This window comes from Mytilus edulis, chromosome 2 (assembly GCF_963676685.1).
Source record: "Mytilus edulis chromosome 2, xbMytEdul2.2, whole genome shotgun sequence".
NCBI lineage: Eukaryota > Metazoa > Mollusca > Bivalvia > Mytilida > Mytilidae > Mytilus > Mytilus edulis.
Window position 1 is genome coordinate 59,672,244 of NC_092345.1, and position 21,465 is coordinate 59,693,708.

Here is a 21,465-nt window from a genome sequence, read left to right on the forward strand (position 1 = left end):
TGTTGCTGTCTATCGTACCACCTCTCTTATATAATGTAATTTAACATTTTCATAGATCTTTGTGAAATGAAGAGTTCATTAAATACTTTTATTGGATATTTCTAGTGTAAAATTACCAATTCCTGCAACATTAATCTTTTACTTGCTTTTAGATTCTAAAAGACGTATAGAATTAAAATTATGTATATGACCATAAAATTGAAATAATTTACATGAAGAAAATAATATAAATACTTCCAGCTTTTGCAAAATCAGAAACAAGTCTATTACATTAAGTTTATAAGCAAAATTGTTTTATTTTACTATTGCCATTATTTGTGTGCTTGTATATATACATTTTCAGTTATAAAATTAACCTGTTGTTAAGAAACAAATGAAAGAACTTTTATTAATATTAGTTAATAATACTGTAAACCAACTTATTTTCGCGGATAATTTATTTCGCGTTATATCAAATCTAGTCCATTTCGTGTTATACCAATTCTAGTCGAATTCGCGGCTTTTAACATTTGCGGTTTTCTTATTTACTTGATGTAGATTAATAAAGATTTACTTATTCGCGACGATTTATGTTCGCGTTATTTTTCTCCTCGCGAAAGTCGCGAAAATAAATCGCTCACGAAAATAAGTTGGTTTACAGTACTTGCAAAATCTTCATAATAAAACATTTGAAATATCACAGAAATCATCCTCTGCAGGCAGAGACGCCTTTCAATCAAAAGTAGGCTTTTATGTCATATATCATTAGGAAATTTCCACCGGAAGTCTCTGTAAGCGTGATCTATAATGAAAATCAATTTTTCTTGGTGTGTATTACTGAAGTTATTTCACTTGACTGGGCGGAGTCTAGCCGGTTAGTTCATAATAAACCAGTCCATCTTAACATAGGTGTTTTAGGATAAACTCATCAATAAAGTGTGCAATCATTGTTTTGTATATTCATTTGATGATACTGATAGTTGATTAGAAATCAGTAATAATTATAACGGCAATCATCCTTATCACACACATCTTCAAATAGACTGTCCTTATGCAAATTAAAACATAAACTCCGCCCGATCAGTTGAAATAACATTGGTAATAACCATATTTTACTTGGCAGTCTATATCTAGACTATAATGAGTTGTGTTAGTATGTCTGAATCATTGTGTTCACCGATATATTTTTGTGCATATTTTTTTATACCTACATGTAACTGTTATTTTGAAATACTTAGTGATGCACTGTTTTTTTTACATCAAGAATTATTGTATATTTATTAATACTAATAAACATTGTTTAACGTCAACTAACTTAATATGTGTATATTCAGAAAAAATAATTCCGGATATACATTTAGGAAAGTGTGTAATTCGCATAACTTTGTTAGCTAACGTATTGTATTTGTAAAATATTTTTTTTCCTGAAATAGGTTTTATGATTAAAAGATTAGAACTTCATTTGTGTTTCGTCTATCGCAAGTTAAAGGATAATTTCTGGTTGCAAACGCAACAGAAACATCGCTTTGTTTACCTAAAGCCGCGTGATTACGACAGAAGCTACATAAATACGTGGCTCTGTATTCATACATCCCGTCATTGTGTAATTTTTTTGTGCTATTGTAAACTTGTGTATTCTTGTCTTTGATTTTTCTAATATGATTGGTCTATATCTTTGTTACATATTCTTTTGTGATTAAGATTATAACACAATGATGACTGCTGTACCCCTATTTTTGACATTTTCACCTGATTGTTTTGTTCACGCATCGTTCTCAATATAATGGAATTTGATGCGACTGTCATACAAGTGAGATATTTAGCTAGCTATTAAACTAGTTTCAATCCGCCATTTTCTACATAAGAAAATGTCTGTACCAAGTCAGGAATATGGCAGTTGTTATCCATTTGTTTGATGTTTTTGAGCGTTTGGTTTTGTCATTTGATTAAAGACTTTCCGTTTTGAATTTTCTTCGGATTTCAGTATTTATTGTGATTTTTTTATATATACCATATTTTAAATGATCTTTAAATCTTTGGTAGTTGGTCGATTTCACTCCTTCCTTTGTTCAGGTGAAATACATGATTGAATTTCCTATTGCAATCCATGACAGTAGAAAATTCAAGTGGATGCCATCCTAGTGCGATCTACTGATGAATTACCCAACGAAGTAAACAAATGTTAATACATTAAATTTACTTCAACTCTCAGTTACCTCTAATTTGCATCTAGTGCACACTAAAAAGCTACTATAACAAAAGACTCATCATGCATAATTTCAGTTTTATTCAAAAATATTAATATAAAAATAAGAATACTTTTAAAAGTTTACTAAAATCAAATAAAAATAGAATATAAAAACTTTGCTTCGGTCATTAAACAATTAAGGCATAGCGTGTCTGTAAAAGGTACATAAGTTCAAGCGAGTCTGTAAAAGTAACTAACTCAAGCGTGTCTTTAAATGATGCATCAATTCTCGCATTATATAAACTTCGGCATGCATATTGAATTCATTTTGCTAAACCACGTTTAATGTGTTCTTTCTAGAGCGTAGCTAAGGGTTGTAGTCTAAGACTGTCGTATAACAGATTATGGCTATAGTTTTTGGTTTTACAGATGTATAATACTCATAGGATAATAGTAATATGTGCACAATACACTACTGTGTTTAGACAAGGACACTTTCTATACTTAGTATAGAAAGCCCCTGGTTAGGTAACGTTACATATCATCCCTTTTAGAATGAGTGTAAAACACGATGTCAAATGAAAATGAAACACTCGGGTTCAAAGATGAGAATCTTGTCAAATAAAATTATTTCTGTTTTGAATGATTTCCTAAACGTTCACCCATAAATCAATCTTCCTTTTTACTGTTTGATTTGTTAGGTATAACCGTTTTATCTGCCTTTAAGGATCTCAGAACATCTGATTTGAATATTCTCCAGAATAGAATCACATTGATTATAAATCCTGGAGGAAATATTATGCTCAATGTTACCATATACATTCGTGGAAGTTTATGACCATCTATGTAGAAACCGTTTAGTATACGACACTGCGGAAGCAAACGACACAATATAAATGAAATAAGATTCAACAAAGATGTAGTTCTGTATATTTTTGTCTCGTATCCAACGGTAGAGAACTGCAGCATTTTCCGAAAATGAAGAAATATGCTGTTTATTTCAGCCATCAATGCTAAAATGCTGTATCCAAGACACACTTTCGCTGTCCAGTTGTATGTAAAACCAATTAAGACCTATGAAAAACAAACAAAAAAAGATAAAATAAGAGTGTAATGAACAGTAGAACAAATTATATATGATTTGTCAAACGTGAAAGTAAAAGTGTTATTTGATTCTCAAGGGAAAAAAAATAAGAAAAATTTGTAAACAATATTTCATTTAACAACTGTTATGAAAAAGTTTATCTAACAAATAGAAACGCATGGAAACATAAAAAAATATGGAATGTGTCCGATTCCCCCGCTTGCATATCATATAAAGTTATAAAGGAACAAAACTAAAGAACATTAATCAAAGTGCTTGTAAGCACCGAAGGGTAAATATTGTTTTAATTTTTCAGTGAACATTACGTGTATAAAGCATTGGTTGTAGTTGATCCAACAACAATTATAGACAAAGGAAGATAACTCCAATTTTCAAAACTAATTTTAACAATTATATCTGATATTTTTAAAGAGATAAGATTCCGATTTTTCAATTTGTAAAGGAGCATAAATCTAGAGCGGTTGAAGTGACACCACCAAAACTCAAACTTGATCTGTATATTGTGATAATAAGCATTATGTATAAGTTTAATTAAATTTGGTTGAGGCGAACTAAAGTTAGAGAACGGAAACAAAAAAGTCAGCAATATTTTCATTTGTAAAGCGGCATATCACTAGAATGGTAAATGTTACACCACAACAATTCAAACTTGATCTGTGTTTTGTGGTAATAAGCATTTTGAATAAGTTTCATTACATTTGATTGAAGCAAACTAAAGTTAGAGAACAGAAACCATCTTTGGGACGGACGGACGTACAGACGGACAAGGGTAAAACTTAATGCCTTCTCCGGTACGGTTGTGTCATAAAAATAAACATCACTCTTTTCTATGTTGACCATCTCACTAATTTATTTCATGTTCCATGATTTTGTGGAAATATTATAGACGAAAACTTCGTAAAATAAGATATGTGCAAACATGAAATGGCGCAATTAGATCTATCTTCTGAAATATAAAGCTTTATACAAAGTTTACATTGCCGCCGCTAGACAGTAATACCCAAGTCTCGCGTAGTCTCATCTGTTTCGTTAAATAATAATAATAATAATAACATCTTTATACAAAGTATACTTACCAATACATGATGCAAAGTAACTTCCCAGTTTGTTAGAAGTGTTCCATTCATCATATTGTCTATGACATCATACAAAAAATAGCCTAAAACGAAATGTTAATAATGTTAATGTTGACAAAATATTTATAAAATATAGAAGTTGTGGTATGCTTGCCAATGAGACAACATTCCGTAAGAGATCAAATGACACAAAAAATAAAACCAATAGGTCACCATACGGACTTCAACAACGAGTAAAACCCATACCGCATAGTTAGCTATAAAGGCTCAGAAATGACAAATGTAAAATATATAAAGTCCATAGTTAAACAAGTGAAATTCAAACAAGAAAACTAATGACCTGATGACGATTATAGGACCTATTAATATTCCCCATTGAATGTGATAGCGATTGTTCCACTGTGACAGTTTGTTGAATGTCGTGAACTCTTTTGATAAAAGATGATAACACACAGATAATTTTATTCAATCAGTTATAGTGTGGAATCGGATGAAAAGAAATGCCACCCTCTCAATATTAAGGTTACCAGGTATAGGAAAATGAAATTTCCAAGAAAGAGATAATATAAAAAAATCAGTAACATATTCAATCTAGACAAAGACATGTACAACTATACTATTAGAGAAGACCTCATTTTGTGTGTCGCTTCTCTTCCTTCCACAATAAACCAATCATCATGCCTCTGTGTCCTATAGGTAGCATGCATAGTCGCATTTGTCATCCATTCTTATGATTATTCAGATTGCGTTATTTTGGGAGAAACACGACAAAAAAGGAGTCCGGATATGATTCCATCATCAGACTGACTATAAGTCATAGATATGATTTCCGGTTTGAGAACATGCATAAATACAACCAATCGTATGATAGATAACAAAAATGAAAAATAAATAAGCCAATCAGAGCGTTCTCCATATAATGGTGTTTAGGTCGCAAGAACCACAACTATTATACCTCCTTATAGAGGACGATTATTTTTCGCGTTTATCTACATGTAAACTACGATTATACTACTTTAATATATAGAGACTCTCTGTATTCTGTCAGGGACTTTCTATGTTAGTATAGAAAGTCCCTGATTCTGTCTAATGTTTCTTTGAAATGTTTACTATTTAAGGGGTCATATTAAGATAAGTAAAACATGTTCAACTTCATCTAAAACTACCTCGACCAAAAAATTTAACCTGAAGCGGGACAGACGGACGGACGGACGGACGACCGAACGCATGGATGCACAGACTAGAAAACATTATGCCCATAAATGGGGCAAAACAAAATATTGTTGAAAGGAAAAAAATAATGATTTGGCAAAAATGAAAGTAAAGTAGAGATCAGAGGGAGGCAGGACCTTTTTCGGGGCGTCGGGATCGGGTGTTTTTAAGCTCGGGATCTTACGGGATCAGGGAATATATTTTTCTATTTCGGGATACGAATTTCTTTAAATTCTGCATCTCGGGATTTCATGGTTATAAGCCCGGGATTTTGGGATCAGGACCCCTCCGACCACCCCTCAAATTAGCCTTAGTCGGTCTTAGTTATTTATACATGATTCATATCCTACCAATGGCATGTTAATAAAGCTCTTAAAAGAAAAAGCACTGATGAGTTGTCCTAGAAGCATATTTTGTTAGACTCCTAATGGTCTATATACAAGCAGTTACATTTATTACATGTTTGAAACGGTTCAAATTTTTAATTTGATTTAACGAAGCATTGTAGCAAAGGAGAAGAATAATTGTGGTCTGAGGTTAGAAACACGAAAATGAATTGAATTTAACAGAAAGGAAACAAATATCGGACTTTGGAAAAAGGGAGAGGGCTTTTGGTGCCTTTTATGAAATTCTTCATACATAATATCTTTTACAAAAAATCATCCTACAACAGTTCACAAGCTGTATGCCCGCGATTTCACGGGTATGTTCTAGTTGTTATAAAAAAGCAATGAAGAAAAAACATATGATATATAATAAAAAAAAAAAAAGAGATGTCGTATAAGTGACGTACACGTATTTATATAAAGCAATTATAGGTAACTTTTGTCTATCTTATCCTGATCAAACTAAACCTTTTATTGGTGTATTCTTAAGGACGTACTTCGGTTAAGATTTGGAAGTTGTGACAGATGATCGGACTTCTTGTTTTTTTTCCTACGATACAGGAAAAAAATATTTTGTCCCATATCACCCATTTTTCGATTCATATAAGACTTCAATAGCTCATCAAAGGTCATTTGCTAAAATGTAAGCAGATTCTATATTTTTTAATTTCGATTTGAGACCCAAAATATGAGGTAAGAGTCAGCCTTTTCCCGCCATTTTTTAAAAGTCAAATATCTCGAAAAAGAGCTGCATAACCTATCAATATTTTAGGCTTAATTTGTTCCTTAAGCCCCAGTCCCACTAGACCACGATCGCACCACGATCTAAAATAAATTCAGATCGTGGTGAGGTCGCAGTATGAGCGGCAAGAAAATCTAAATTTCCATTGCTTTCACGATGGTACTACGTCCTCAGTACGCTTCTACAACGATCCTGCTACAATTATACGACGTTTTCACCGCGCTTATTCTGCGACCTCACTACGCTTATCAAGATCTTTCTACGCTCATCACGTTCTCACTACGTCATACCACGAGTTATCCGATTGCAACACGATCTTACCACGTTTCTACTGCGCTTATAGCACTTCTTACCACGTTTCTACTGCGTTCTCAGCAAAAACGTCAACATCGTGTTCCATATCAATACAGTTCCATTCCTTCTGTTTCTGATTAATACGTAGATTTCTCTGAAACAATACAGTCATGCCACCAAAATCTATTAGAACACGTGGGCGTGGACGTGGTAGGGGTTGATGTAGAGGCAAAGGGAGTTCTAATAGTAACGAATCCTGATCCAGCAGAGATGACGGACCGATCAATGCAACCTAAATTACAACCTATTGCTGGTTCATCAAGCTCAGATGACGATATTTTAGTGAACGATAGCAGAGATGACACACGTGTCAATATTAGTAGATACTAGAACACACCCGTGAAATCGCGGGTCCGTGACTGAATTGAAGTATATAACTATGCGAAAGCCTTATTTTAGTATTAGTACTGTCATCTGATAAAGTCATGCCGATTATAAGATACACAATTTTCTCTGCTTTCAAATCTTTCTGTTTGAACCCGTCGAACTGGAACTTATCAATTATTGGTAATATTAATTATTTGGAAAACAAAAGGTCCTGGAATGGAGTACTTTTTAATCAACAGCATTGTCCTATATTAGTTATAAATAAAGTTGAATTCTTTGATTCGCTGTTTTACGTCATGCCCGCTAACAAATTGAAACTTATTTTTAGTCCAGATTTTTAGTATTCGTATTGTTATCTTAGAAAGTCTTACGGATTAAAATACTACAATAGGTAACAATTTGACAATTTAGTAGTGTCAACCCTGTGATTATGACCCGTGTATATAGCATATTAACCCTGAATACACCGTTTGGTGGTGCGCCTGTCAGATGCGGAACGTACAGATAAGGTAATAGGTAACAGGTGATTATACTATTGGTATCGGTATCGGACTCGACCCGGAACTTCCTAATTATTGGCAATATTAATTATGTGGAAAACAAAAGGGCCTGGAGTGGTGTAATTTTTAATCTACACCTTTGTACTATATTAGTTGTATATTAAAAGTTGAATTCTTTGATTCGTCGTTTTTACGTGATGACGGCTGACAAATTGGACCTCGTAATTTTAGTATTATAGATAGGAAGATGTGGTATGAGTCAACTCTCCATCCAAGTAACAATTTATAAAAGTAAACCATTCTAGGTCAAGGTAGGCCTTCAACACGGAACATTGGCTCACATCGAACAGCAAACTATAAAGGGCCCCAAAATAACTAGTGTAAAATCATTCAAACGGGAAACCCAACGGTCTAATCTATACTATTAAACGAGAAGACCTCATTTTTGGTGTCGCTTCTCTTCTTTCCACAATAAATTAATCAACACGCCTCTGTGTCCTATAGGTACAGTGCATAGTCGCATTTGTCATCCATTCATATGATTATTCAGATTTGAGTTATTTTAGGAGAAAAACGAGAAAAAAGGCATCCGGGTATTGTCCCGTCATTGTACGAAATTTTAAGTCAGATTAGACTTCCGGTTTGTGTTTTTCTGTATACTTTGAACATACATATACTACGAATAAAGTGTATTTTCAGAATTTTATCTGCTATCATTTTCAAGTTTACTATCCACGGCAGTCACAGATTTTATTAAATGGAGAGGGTCTGTATACTATATCAATGATCACCATGGATCGATTAGTAAACTAAGAATTGAAAGTAAATACGCTTTATTTATATAGTAATGACTCTATACTATTAAACGAGAAGACCTAATTTTTGGTGTCGCTTCTCTTCTTTCCACAATAAATTAATCAACACGCCTCTGTGTCCTATAGGTACAGTGCATAGTCGCATTTGTCATCCATTCATATAATAACCTATGACTTATGATACTTTTGCTTCTCCAGTCATTCTGTATTTAACAAAATTCTTCCAACAACACTTTACATACTGATATTTTAAACTACGCTCTGAATGCCCGCGATTTCGCGGGTGTGTTGTCGCATTTGTCATCCATTCTTATGATCATTCAGTTGGGGTTATTTTGGGATAAAAACGAAAAAGAATGCGTCCGGATATTTTCCCGTCATTGGACAAAACTTTAAGTCAAATTAGACTTCCGGTTTGTGTTTTTCTGTTCTTTGAACATACAAAGACTATGAATAAAGTATATAAATTTGCTTTCTGCTGTCCTTTTGAGTTCTAGCATGTATCATCCTTGCTTAACGTGTTTCAGTTTGGGTTATTTTGGGAGGAAAACGAAAATGAATAATATTTGCTATTTACTATCAATTAGTTTACAGTGGCGGATCCAGAACTTTTCATAAGGGAGGGGGGCACTGACTGACCTAAAAAGGGGGGGGCGTTCCTCTCATGCTTCAGTGATTCCCCATATAATCAACAACTTTTTTCAACGAAAACGTTTCTGTACATACTTACATACATTTACTATGAATAACTGTATTTGTTATAATTTACTATAAATTCCTTTTCTGTACCTTGAACATACAAAGACTATGAATAAAGTATATAAATTTGCTTTCTGCTATCATTTTGAGTTCTAGCCTGTATCATACTTGCTTAACATGTTTCAGTTTGGGTTATTTTGGGAGGAAAACGAAAATGAATAATATTTGCTATTTACTATCAATAAGTTTACAGTGGCGGATCCAGAACTTTTCATAAGGGAGGGGGCACTGACTGACAAAAAAAGGGGGGGTGGGCGTTCCTCTCATGCTTCAGTGATTCCCCATATAATCAACAAAAAATTTTCAACGCCCCCCTTGGGATCCGCCTATGGTTTACTATCAACAGCGATCACTGCGGATATATTTCTGTATACATACATTTACTATGAATAACTGCATTTGTTATAATTTACTATAAATTCCAATGGTTATCTTGGGGGGGGGGGGGGGGCTCTTTACTATTCATGGAGTTCACTGATGTATATATATATATATATGTAAGTACCTTTAACTTTAGATACCTCTCCTGATATTTTCTGTATAGTAATTAAAGTATATATGCATGTTGATAGAGTACAGATAAACAGAAGGTATACAAATCGGTATTTGGAAAATAGGGGGAGGGCAAAAAAATGCCCTGTCCCTAAGTACCTTTGACTTTTGATACCTCACCTGCAATTCTCTGTATAGTAATTAAAGTATATATTCATGTTCATAGATTACAGAAAAACAGAAGGTATAAAAATCGGTATTTGGAAAATAGGGGGAGGGCAAAAAATGTGCCCAGTCCCTAAGTACCTTTGACGTTTGATATCTCTCGTGAAATTCTCCAGTCAGTATATTTTTTTTACAGTTTACATACGCTCTATTTCCCCGCGATTTCGCGGGTGTGTTCTAGTCTATATAAAAACGAGAAGCATGGTTGGGAAAATGGAAGTCCTTTTTACAAACAGACAAACAAAACCTTGAGAGATTTCATATATTTTATGTGAAAATGACACTAAGAATGAAAGTCGTAGTATGAACGTAGTGAGGTCGTAAGAAGAGCGTGATGAGGACGGCAAGGGCGAGCTAGAATCTTACTGTGGTCTTGAACAGCGTGGTGTAAACGTGGTATGGTCGTAGTGGAAGCGTAGTTGGGTCGCGTTGAGAACGTGGTGGTCGTAGTGAGGTCGTAATAACGTCGCTGTGAGATCGTACCCCAGTCTTTCCGAATAGAATCACGCTTTCGCTACGCTCTCGCTACGATGGCACAGCGACCTTTGCGATCTTTCCACGACCTTAGTGCGCTCTCACTACGCTTCTACTACGACCTGTTTTCATCACGACCGCACCACGATTGTTTTGAACATGTTCAAAGTTGGCCACGCTCATCACGATCATGAAGACCTCACCACGACCGTGCTACGACCTTACCGCGATCTACACGATCGTACCAAAATTTGCATTTTTTTTCGCAGATCGTAGTGCGATCGTGGCCTCGTGGGACTGGGGTATTAACTAATGCTCTTTCTACTGGAATTATCAATTTTAAATTCTTGAATGACTTTTAAAATTTCACCTAAGTACATCCTTAAACATACTGTAAAACATGTTTAATGGTAACCTCATTGTTTTTCTAATTTTTTTAACACTTTAAATGAACAAAATTAACTGCCCGTCGCTTAAATGTAAATGTAAAATTTTCATGTGTTTATTGAAAAATATACGTTATAGAATCAAAAATGTTCCTCCAAATTATTAACCAGATGCTCCGCAGGGCGCAGCTTTATACGACCGCAGAGGTTGAACCCTGAACGGTTGGGGGCAAGTATGGACACAACAATCAAGCTGGATTCAGCTCTAAATTTGGATTGTGATTAAATAGTTGACACAGCATAGGTTTCTGACACAGAATGAATGTGGTATAATGAACTTAAAATATTTTTTTTGCCTTTGAGCAATTCACTATGCTGTTGAATATTAATCCTCTCAAAAAAATGTTTGAAGAAATTTTCTTTCTATTTATGAAATCTGAAATGAGAAAAATTTAACCCCCCACCCCTATTTTTTTTTTCACATCCCCCTTTCCCTTTTTCCAAAACTGATCTCAATTCAAATTTATAATGGAGTTTGCAAAAATAACTACTCATTTAAATACATCATAAAATATTAAAATGTAAAATAAAGTGCTTGTTATCACTGAATGGTAAAGATTGTTTTAATTTATCAGTTGGTAGTAAAAGTGAATATACATTGTATATTGTATAAAACAATGATTTAAGTTGATTCAACTATTATTCTGGACAAAGAAAGATAACTCCAATTGAAAATTTCTTGCTATTGCACAATATTGTGCAATTAGATATTTCTGGCTATTGTGCAATACTGTGCAATTGAAAATACTTGCTATTGCACAATACTGTGCAATTGAAGATTTCTTGCTATTGTGTAATACTGTGCAGTTGAAAATTTCTTGCTATTGCACAATACTGTGCAATGAAGATTTCTTGCTATTGCTGAATACTGTGCAATTGAAAATTTCTTGCTATTGCACAAAACTTAATATAATAATTTTGGATCCTGATTTGAACCAACTTGAAAACTGGGCCCATAATCAAAAATCTAAGTATATGTTTAGAATTAGCATATCAAAAAAGCCCAAGAATTCAATTTTCGTTAAAATCAAACTTAGTTTAATTTTGGACCCTTTGGACTTTAATGTAGACCAATTTGAAAACGGGACCAAAAATTAAGAATCTACATACACAGTTAGATTTGGCATATCAAAGAACCCCAATAATCTAATTTTTGATGAAATCAAACAAAGTTTAATTTTGGACCCCGATTTGGACCAACTTGAAAACTGGGCCAATAATCAAAAATCTAAGTACATTTTTAGATTCAGCATATCAAAGAACCCCAAGGATTTAATTTTTGTTAAAATCAAACTAAGTTTAATTTTGGACCCTTTGGACCTTAATGTAGACCAATTTGAAAACGGGACCAAAAATTAAGAATCTACATACACAGTTAGATTCGGCATATCAAAGAACCCCAATTATTCATTTTTTTATGAAATCAAACAAAGTTCAATTTTGGACCCTTTGGGCCCTTACTCCTAAACTGTTGGGACCAAAACTCCCAAAATCAAAACCAACCTTCCTTTTATAGTCATAAACCTTGTGTTTAAATTTCATAGATTTCTATTTACTTGTACTAAAGTTATGGTGCGAAAACCAAGAATAATGCTTATTTGGGCCCCTTTTTGGCCCCTAATTCCTAAACTGTTGGGACCTCAACTCCCAAAATCAATCCCAACCTTCCTTTAGTGGTCATAAACATTGTGTTTAAATTTCATTGATTTCTATTTACTTATACTAAAGTTATTGTGCGAAAACCAAGAATAATGCTTATTTGGGCCCTTTTTTTGGCCCCTAATTCCTAAACTGTTGGGACCAAAAATCAATCCCAACCTTCCTTTTGTGGTCATAAACCTTGTGTCAGAATTTCATAGATTTCTATTCACTTTTACTAAAGTTAGAGTGCGAAAACTAAAAGTATTCGGACGACGACGACGACGCCAACGTGATACCAATATACGACCAAAAAATTTTCAATTTTTGCGGTCGTATAAAAATTTAAAGCAAAGGAACACAAGGCAGCATGCAATTAAGGTGTCCTCTTCTTTATGTTCAGAATGATGAGATCTTACTACTGTCCATTCACACCAACACTGATTCTGCCTTTAATTTTGAATATTATAATGGACAAACACTTTAAAAATAAAATATTATCAACAAGAACAGGATTTACAAATACTAGTAAGTTCTTATCATTTTTTGCGTTTTTTTACCATTTTTGACCAATATTTTATGTGTTTGAGTTGACAGATTTTAAGCAAATAGCAACTCTAAAGGGCATATATAAATATAGTATTTAAAAAAAAAAAACATGATCTATTTGGATACATAAAAGCAGCTTTAATAAAAGCTGATATCATTAATTACAGTAAATGTCGAATATAAATAAGTTGCAATGTGTGATAAATAACATTTATCGTGCGCAAAATGCCTCTAAACAAATACTACTAAACTATCAAATTATCTCCTGGACCAGTTCACTGAGCTCCTTTTTAAACGGGTTTTATTTTCTGAAAACGTTAAGAAGTATTGATTGGTTGTTGGTTGGTTTAACGTCCAGTAGCAAATATTTCATGCATATAGAGGACGACAAAAATATAGAAGGTGTGAACACACATATGAATGTAAACCAAATGGCCTTCTAGTTGACAATTATTTTAGATAATTCTAACATTATAAAAAGAAAAATATTGACTAACTATTATGCATTTATATAATCTGAATAAGGTCAATATGTTGTAACTATGAAAGATAATAGATAATATGCACATAACAGACAACTGTTCAAAATCAAAGTAAGTATGACCTAGTTTCGCGGTAAAATATAAGCCTAGAAATACGAATGAAATAAATGCTTGTGTGCTATAACAGAATTACTATCAATAAACGTGGCACAACAACAATGTTGGAGAGTGTTCATGGTGGAAGATGTCCATAGACTTATGTGAGCGACACAGGCTCTTAGCAGCCTTTGATTTTACTTTTTGTAATCAGTGGAAAACTAAATGTGCTGAGAAAACAGTACATTTTACTTCAGAGAAATTAATAGTATCTTTTATTCGAAATTTGCATTTGACCTGCCGTTTCCGATATGCGTCTAAATTGGCAAAAAACTTATTTTTTAGAAACAAGTTTATTTAATACTTTTTATTCTATTCAAATACATTATCTAGCTAGCTTAATAATGAAAAATTCTCCAAATCATAAAAGGAGCGTCACCAACAACAATGAGGCAAGAATATAAAAAAAGAACTATTTTATTTCAAACTATTAAATCGGAATTTTGAAATACTAGATTTCGCTATTAACAGACAGTTTGGATCCATTTTGTCCCCAAAAAAAAGCTTAAAACGTCGTTGATTTATTTTTGACTTGATAATCGTTCAACCTCATTTGAATACGCATTCATAAAACCTTCGATTTGATCCTCAGCTGGAAATGGTTTACGCATAATTTAAGCATGTTCTGCTGTTAGAAAGAACGTCAACACTGAAAAGTGAACCAAAGGAGCCACGAGGAAGAACCATTTTGTTGACTGATTCGGCAGACAAAAAAAAATCATTCTTTATAATAAGTTAAAAATATGATTTATTATGATAATTGTTTTTAATCTATGACATAAAATAAAACGGACATCTGAAAATCATCTTCATACGATTGCACGTGCTAGTCTGAATAATTATAATATGCATTCTTAAATCGGATCATATGCCCATCGGCAGTCTTCGGAGATATAGTCCCGATCGATGTTTTATTAGAATGCGTCTAGTCTAAGCAACACACACAATGCTGATACATTATAACGAGTTGATGTATTGTCAATTGTTTCACTTTGGACATTCGTTTATTTTGTTATGCATGTCGTTGAGTATGTTAAAACAATTATAAGATTTAGAGTTTTATCGGTGATCACACAGTGAGTTTGACGGCGAACGTCCCTTAAATCTAGTATGCATTTATGACTATTTACTATAATATCATAATTCCACTATGTTCAATACAAGAAGGGAGAAAAGCGGAAGACAATAATTTCTTACTTAAATATTTATAATCGGGTTCCACCTAAATAATTATCTAATTTGTCCTAAAGCTTTTATAATCGAATTCATTTTTCTTTTATTATACTCCATGTCAAAATGCCAGATTTTGATTGGCTAATACGAGGGTGTCAATTTACTCTATTACCATTCATGGAGACGCTTGATCAAGTGTGTTCTTTATTAAATACGACTCTATCCTATGACAAATACTCATTACCCTTCACAGAGACGCTTGATCAAGTGTGCGCTTTATTAAATACGACTCTATCCTATGACAAATACTCTATTACCCTTCACAGAGACGCTTGATCAAATGTGCGCTCTATTAAATACAACTCTATCCTATGGCAAATACTCTATTACCCTTCACAGAGACGCTTGATCAAGTGTGCGCTTTATTAAATACGACTCTATCCTATGACAAATACTCTATTACCCTTCACAGAGACGCTTGATCAAGTGTGCGCTCTATTAAATACAACTCTATCCTATGGCAAATACTCTATCACCCTTCACAGAGACGCTTGATCAAGTGTGCACTTTATTAAATACAACTCTATCCTATGGCAAATACTCATTACCCTTCACAGAGACGCTTGATCAAGTGTGCACTTTATTACATACAACTCTATCCTATGGCAAATACTCATTACCCTTCACAGAGACGCTTGATCAAGTGTGCGCTCTATTAAATACAACTCTATCCTATGGCAAATACTCTATCACCCTTCACAGAGACGCTTGATCAAGTGTGCACTTTATTAAATACAACTCTATCCTATGGCAAATACTCATTACCCTTCACAGAGACGCTTGATCAAGTGTGCACTTTATCAAATACAACTCTATCCTATGGCAAATACTCATTACCCTTCACAGAGACGCTTGATCAAGTGTGCACTTTATTAAATACAACTCTATCCTATGGCAAATACTCATTACCCTTCACAGAGACGCTTGATCAAGTGTGCGCTCTATTAAATACAACTCTATCCTATGACAAATACTCTATTACCCTTCACGGAGACGTTTGATCAAGTGTGCACTTTATTAAATACAACTCTATCCTATGGCAAATACTCATTACCCTTCACAGAGACGCTTGATCAAGTGTGCGCTCTATTAAATACAACTCTATCCTATGGCAAATACTCTATTACCCTTCACAGAGACGTTTGATCAAGTGTGCCCTTTATTAAATACGGATGGTTAAGTACAAGATGTCATAGTTTATTACTTTGAATTTTAAATTTAATCGACAGTAATAACAGAACATTCAGTATAATAAATTAAATAACACATATCTGAGAGGGTGATAGAACAGATTGTTACCCCTCGAAAAGATATAGTCAACCTTGGCTTCGCCTCAGTTGACAATGTTTTCTCGGGGTAACAATCTGCTCTATCACCCTCTCAGCTATGTGTTATTTATATATCATCATACCTTTTAGCTATATGTAACACGGTAGTACCAAAGTGCACGATACAAAATATTATTACTTAACAAAATTAGAAGTACATTGCAAATATGTTTTCAGATATGCTTCACCATAAAAATGCAATAACTTTATTTTAAAAATGTCTTGCTTTTCATTGGGATACATTATATTAACTTCATTTGCAGAAATAAATAAGGAAAATATACTTGTATTAATGCCTATACATACCCATTGAAAACGGGATCATGAGATATATGAAATTATTCAGATAGAACACTGGATCTTCCAATAGGTCAGGATACCATAAAACACTACAATATCAATAACAGGTCAGTTTAGAATATTAACATTTATTTTTATAGTTGTGTGCATAGGTTTAAATTTAAATAAGATACAAGACGTGCATATTGAACAATATTTTAAGTAAGCAGTCTCTACGTCTATGGCACGCCGTTATTATATTTATTCAATTTCGAGATATCTTATTTAGTTAAATAAGATATCTTATAAACTAATTGAGATATCTTATATATTAATTGAGATATCTGATTTATTAAATAAGATATCTTATATATTAAATAAGATATCTTATTAAAATGTTTATAAAGATATCTTATTAAATATATAAGATATCTTATTTAAAATATAAGATATCTCTATTAATTTGTAAGATATCTTATTAACTATATAAGATATCTTTTATATAGTTAATAATAGAGATATCTTATTTACTTAATAAGATATCTCCATAAGTTAATAAGATATCTTTATTAGTTTATAAGATATCTCTATTAATTAATAAGATATCTCTATTAGTTTATAAGATATCTCTATTAATTAATAAGATATCTTATAAAGTATGTATTTAAAAGATATCTTTATAAAGAAGATCTTATATACTTTATACGATATATTATTAATTAATAGAGATATCTTATTAACTTATAGAGATATCTTATAAACTAATAGAGATATCTTATAAACTAATAGAGATATCTTATTTACTTTCAAATTAAATAAGATATCTTGTTAAATAAATAAGATATCTTCAAATTTGAATAAATATAAAAAACGGCGTGCCATATACGTCGTATGAATCTTGTTTAAGTCTAATATGTCCACTTTTTGATAAAAAAAAAAAACAAAAACAACAATGAAATATGAAATATCCATGGGCAATGGTCTATCTCTACATACAACTATAACACATAAAAAAAATACTCTATACGAGTTTTGTCAGAACTACACTGTTTGAAATTCATATGAATCCACGAAATACGGAGAAATACACAGCACTCCCAATAACGATCGATCAGACATATAGTCTGAGAGTGACACTCAATATATTTGAATGGGTACCGATTTTATATCCCGAGCTTATTTTAAAATCTAGAAAAATATGCCTCTTTTATGATGGTTGGAGAGGGGCAAGCTGATGAATTACCACACATCTATTTTCGTAAAACAAATATCACAGACACGAACCATCGACAATTAACCACTAAACTACCAGCTACTGGCTTTGGACAGGCACATTAAGAATGTGGCAGGGGTAAGAATTATTCAAAAAGGTCTTAACTTATCAGATCGATGCGAAGCACACAAACTTTTAACTTTTACATGACAGGGTATATATACCTCCATCACAACAACAAAAATACAACGTACAGATCTGAGACTATTCGCAGTTACGGACAGCTGGTTCAAAGCCAAAATAACAACTAATAAAAATTATGTACTAGTATCTAAGACCATGTGTGACATTCTTGTCCCGCGTGTGACTTTGTCAAATGATTCTCTTCTCCTGGGATTACTATTGGTTTGTCTACCAATCATTGGTTAAGGCAGTTCAGAGGAAAATATTTTCATAGTATTGTATCTTCGCTTTCGCCCTCACCGTATACAACGATTTTTGACACTGTCTTGATAATCGCGTTAGTTGGCTCAAAGCATGATAACTTATATTACTATTCCTTTATACGTACCATAAGAAGTTCCATGTCCCTCCTAGTACACCATGGACCCATGAAATGAAGATATTACGCCATTTATAGAATTTAACTTCTGATTTTACGAACTTTGGTTTGCCAATTTTCGTTACTACAGCGCTCATACAAAACCAGAAAATTGTACTAATCAGAAACACGAGGTTAGCAGTTCGTACATTTACTGAATCTCTACCGTCACCAGGGTTGACTATAAAAGATGTGTTGTAGTATGCGTCGTAAGATGCCAGATCCATTATGGAAACAGACTAATTTGAAATCCTACAATATCCAGACTGAACAACGTCTATCTAAAATAAACAGAATTAAAACAATATTATTGTTGTTCAAACAAAGAGACAAATTGAAATATAACTTGTTTAAACATGTTAAACATCTAAATAAATTCAAAACAGAAATTAAATGTTTATATAATTCAAAGCGTGCAAATATAAATTTCAATAGAGCTGATATGACAATCCACCTCAATGTGACATGTTATCGACTCTCAGTTTAAAAAGCTCATAACACACTAAACAAATATATACAAAAAGTATTTGTGAATAATTATATATTAAATTCTGAATTAACTCTTTTCAATAAAGAAGTTCGCAAATAAAAAGTGCAGTCAGTGGGTATGCCTACATAGTAAATATTAATCGTTTATTACTTTATAAGACTCCTTGCTTTGGAAACATACAAACAACAAACACTGTTATCAACTAAATTGAATCAGAATAACACAAAGATTTAAAACAATCAATTAACATTCTAAATTTCTACTTTACAAACTTTCACTCAAGTCCAGTTGTTTCATTATTATTCCTTATTACAAAATGTATATTGTATTTTTTTTTCTTTTTATTTCTAATTTTCGTCTGTAGTATGTATCACATGCATTCTTACTATGTTTTTTCGTCATTATCTAATGTACTTTGTGTTTTTATTTATATTGGGAGAGGACGTCTCTAATGTTGTTATAACTTGTGTCCAGTACCCTTTTGCTACTTTTGCAAATAAAATATGTTGAAACTAAACTAACTAAATTGAGAAACATACCTCCACTTTATATCGAAAAACAATTGGCCATCATGAATAAACATCATGGTTGATATGGTCAAAAAAAAAGAAATGACATAGCTAACTAATATCACAAATTGACTAAACAAACATCTATAAAAGTCACCACACGGGCTACCACAAATTTAGAAAATTTACCTCAACAGCATATGCTGTCCTATATGGAAGAGGTGTATCTTTCAGAGCTCGAATGCTCATCGAAGCGTATATGAAATCCGATGATTGATTGATTTGTGTTTAACGCCACATTCAACACTGTTGTGCTATTTCGTGGCGTTCATTTTATGTTGGTGGAGGAAGCTGGAGAGAACCGACCTTAGGTATGAAAACCGACAACCCTAGTCAAACAATGTCAATTAAGATAAGTCAAGTGCACCTACCATGTGCGGGTTTTGAACTCACAACCTTAGTGTTGAAAGGGTAGTAATGCAGTGGCTCGACTTCTTAGACAACAAGGCCACCGAGGCCCCTATGAAACCATGTGGTCAATATTTTAATTAGATCGTATTTTAATGAAACATTCATTATTTCCCCCTGGATTTAAAATTATATTTTCCTCCTTTGACATAACTTAATTGGGATTGTCTATACCTTTTATTACACAGGAAGTTTACACCAAAAAATAACTTACACGTGTTCCGGTGTGTAACATACAACGAATGTATTTGTTTGAATTGTTTTCGTCTAACATATCAAGTAAGAAAAACCCAGATTTTTGTTTAAGAATGTTGTTAATTTTAATGTCCTTGTAGTATCAATTTCTTAGGCAAAGCAGTAAAATTATTGAAATATTTAAATAGCTTACATGATATATTTAGTAAACATGTAATTGTGTCATGTCAAATATGTGTGTGTAGGTGTATTACAACTAACAGATTAAAAAAAAGGTGTACATGTTAAAGGGAACAAGACTTCATAACTTATAATTCTTTTCAACATACAATTATGTGAATGAATGTAACGGTAAATACCCGTACACAAATCTGACATTTGAATAGAAGGGTAAACAATTATATAATCAAAACCAAGCTACGGTCCACTACATTCTAATTTATCAGCCTTTTCTATCGTGCAATTTTATAAGTTTTTTGGTTGTTTATAGACTGTCTTTAAATGAAGACGTTAAAGATAAGTATGTACACTATGTTACTGTTGTACAGACAGAAGTACCTATCAGTTTATATTCTCATAAACTGTACAAAAATAAACCATGAAATTCAACCAGGTACATTATAGTTGTGATAAAGTATCAACCTTGCTAATTACTGATAAATGTAATAGACTCACCTTGTATGTTAATCAGTACACATATGATACCTGTGATCGATACACGTTTTCTGTCAATACAAACATCCAGATTTTGATGACAACAGTTTCGTAGGCGTGACTCACCGCGAGAAATGAGATAAGAAGTTTCGCCCTTCTAAATTTCGCCTAGCTTTGTATATCATTAGCAACGTACATGGATCAGTGCACCCCTTTATAGTTAGATACCCATCGATTTTCTTACTATTATTTTATTCGTGTGTTCAGAGTGTTTCCTACAGTTGTCAGGCACATAAGTTTACGCATGCATCAACATACACTGTGTCAGATGTATAATTACAACCGCTATATATAGATACCGGTATAGATGCCAATTTTGAACCCAGAAGAAATATAATTTTGGTTTATCCTCGGTTTAAAGCAGAAACAAAACTTGTATGACGGTCTTAATTACGCTATTGAGACCGTCATACAATTAAATTCTCTGCTACGAATTCACAGGCACTTATCTCTGAAAAAACATAATTTTAAAACAGAATAGGTTTTTTTTTTCAAAGAGAAGTTACTGTGTATGAATTGAGTCTCCTAAT

At 32.9% G+C, this 21,465-nt stretch overlaps 1 protein-coding gene across 2 annotated transcripts; it reads right to left on the minus strand.

Moving 5' to 3' along the window:
* Window positions 1-2,251: 2,251 nt before the first annotated feature.
* LOC139512544 (TLC domain-containing protein 2-like) lies at window positions 2,252-21,226 on the minus strand. 2 transcript variants are annotated; one of them, XM_071300232.1, is made up of 5 exons: window positions 20,897-21,226; window positions 18,530-18,811; window positions 16,773-16,855; window positions 4,349-4,431; window positions 2,252-3,241 (listed from the first exon to the last, which is right to left on the minus strand). In XM_071300232.1, the coding sequence occupies exons 2-5, from the start codon at window positions 18,784-18,786 to the stop codon at window positions 2,837-2,839; spliced, it is 828 nt and encodes a 275-aa protein (XP_071156333.1). In that variant the 5' UTR covers window positions 18,787-18,811; window positions 20,897-21,226; the 3' UTR covers window positions 2,252-2,836. The 2 variants fall into 2 exon arrangements, with proteins under 2 accessions (XP_071156333.1, XP_071156332.1); XM_071300231.1 differs by having other exon boundaries at window positions 18,530-18,840; window positions 20,897-21,177.
* Between the last annotated feature and the right edge of the window lie 239 nt (window positions 21,227-21,465).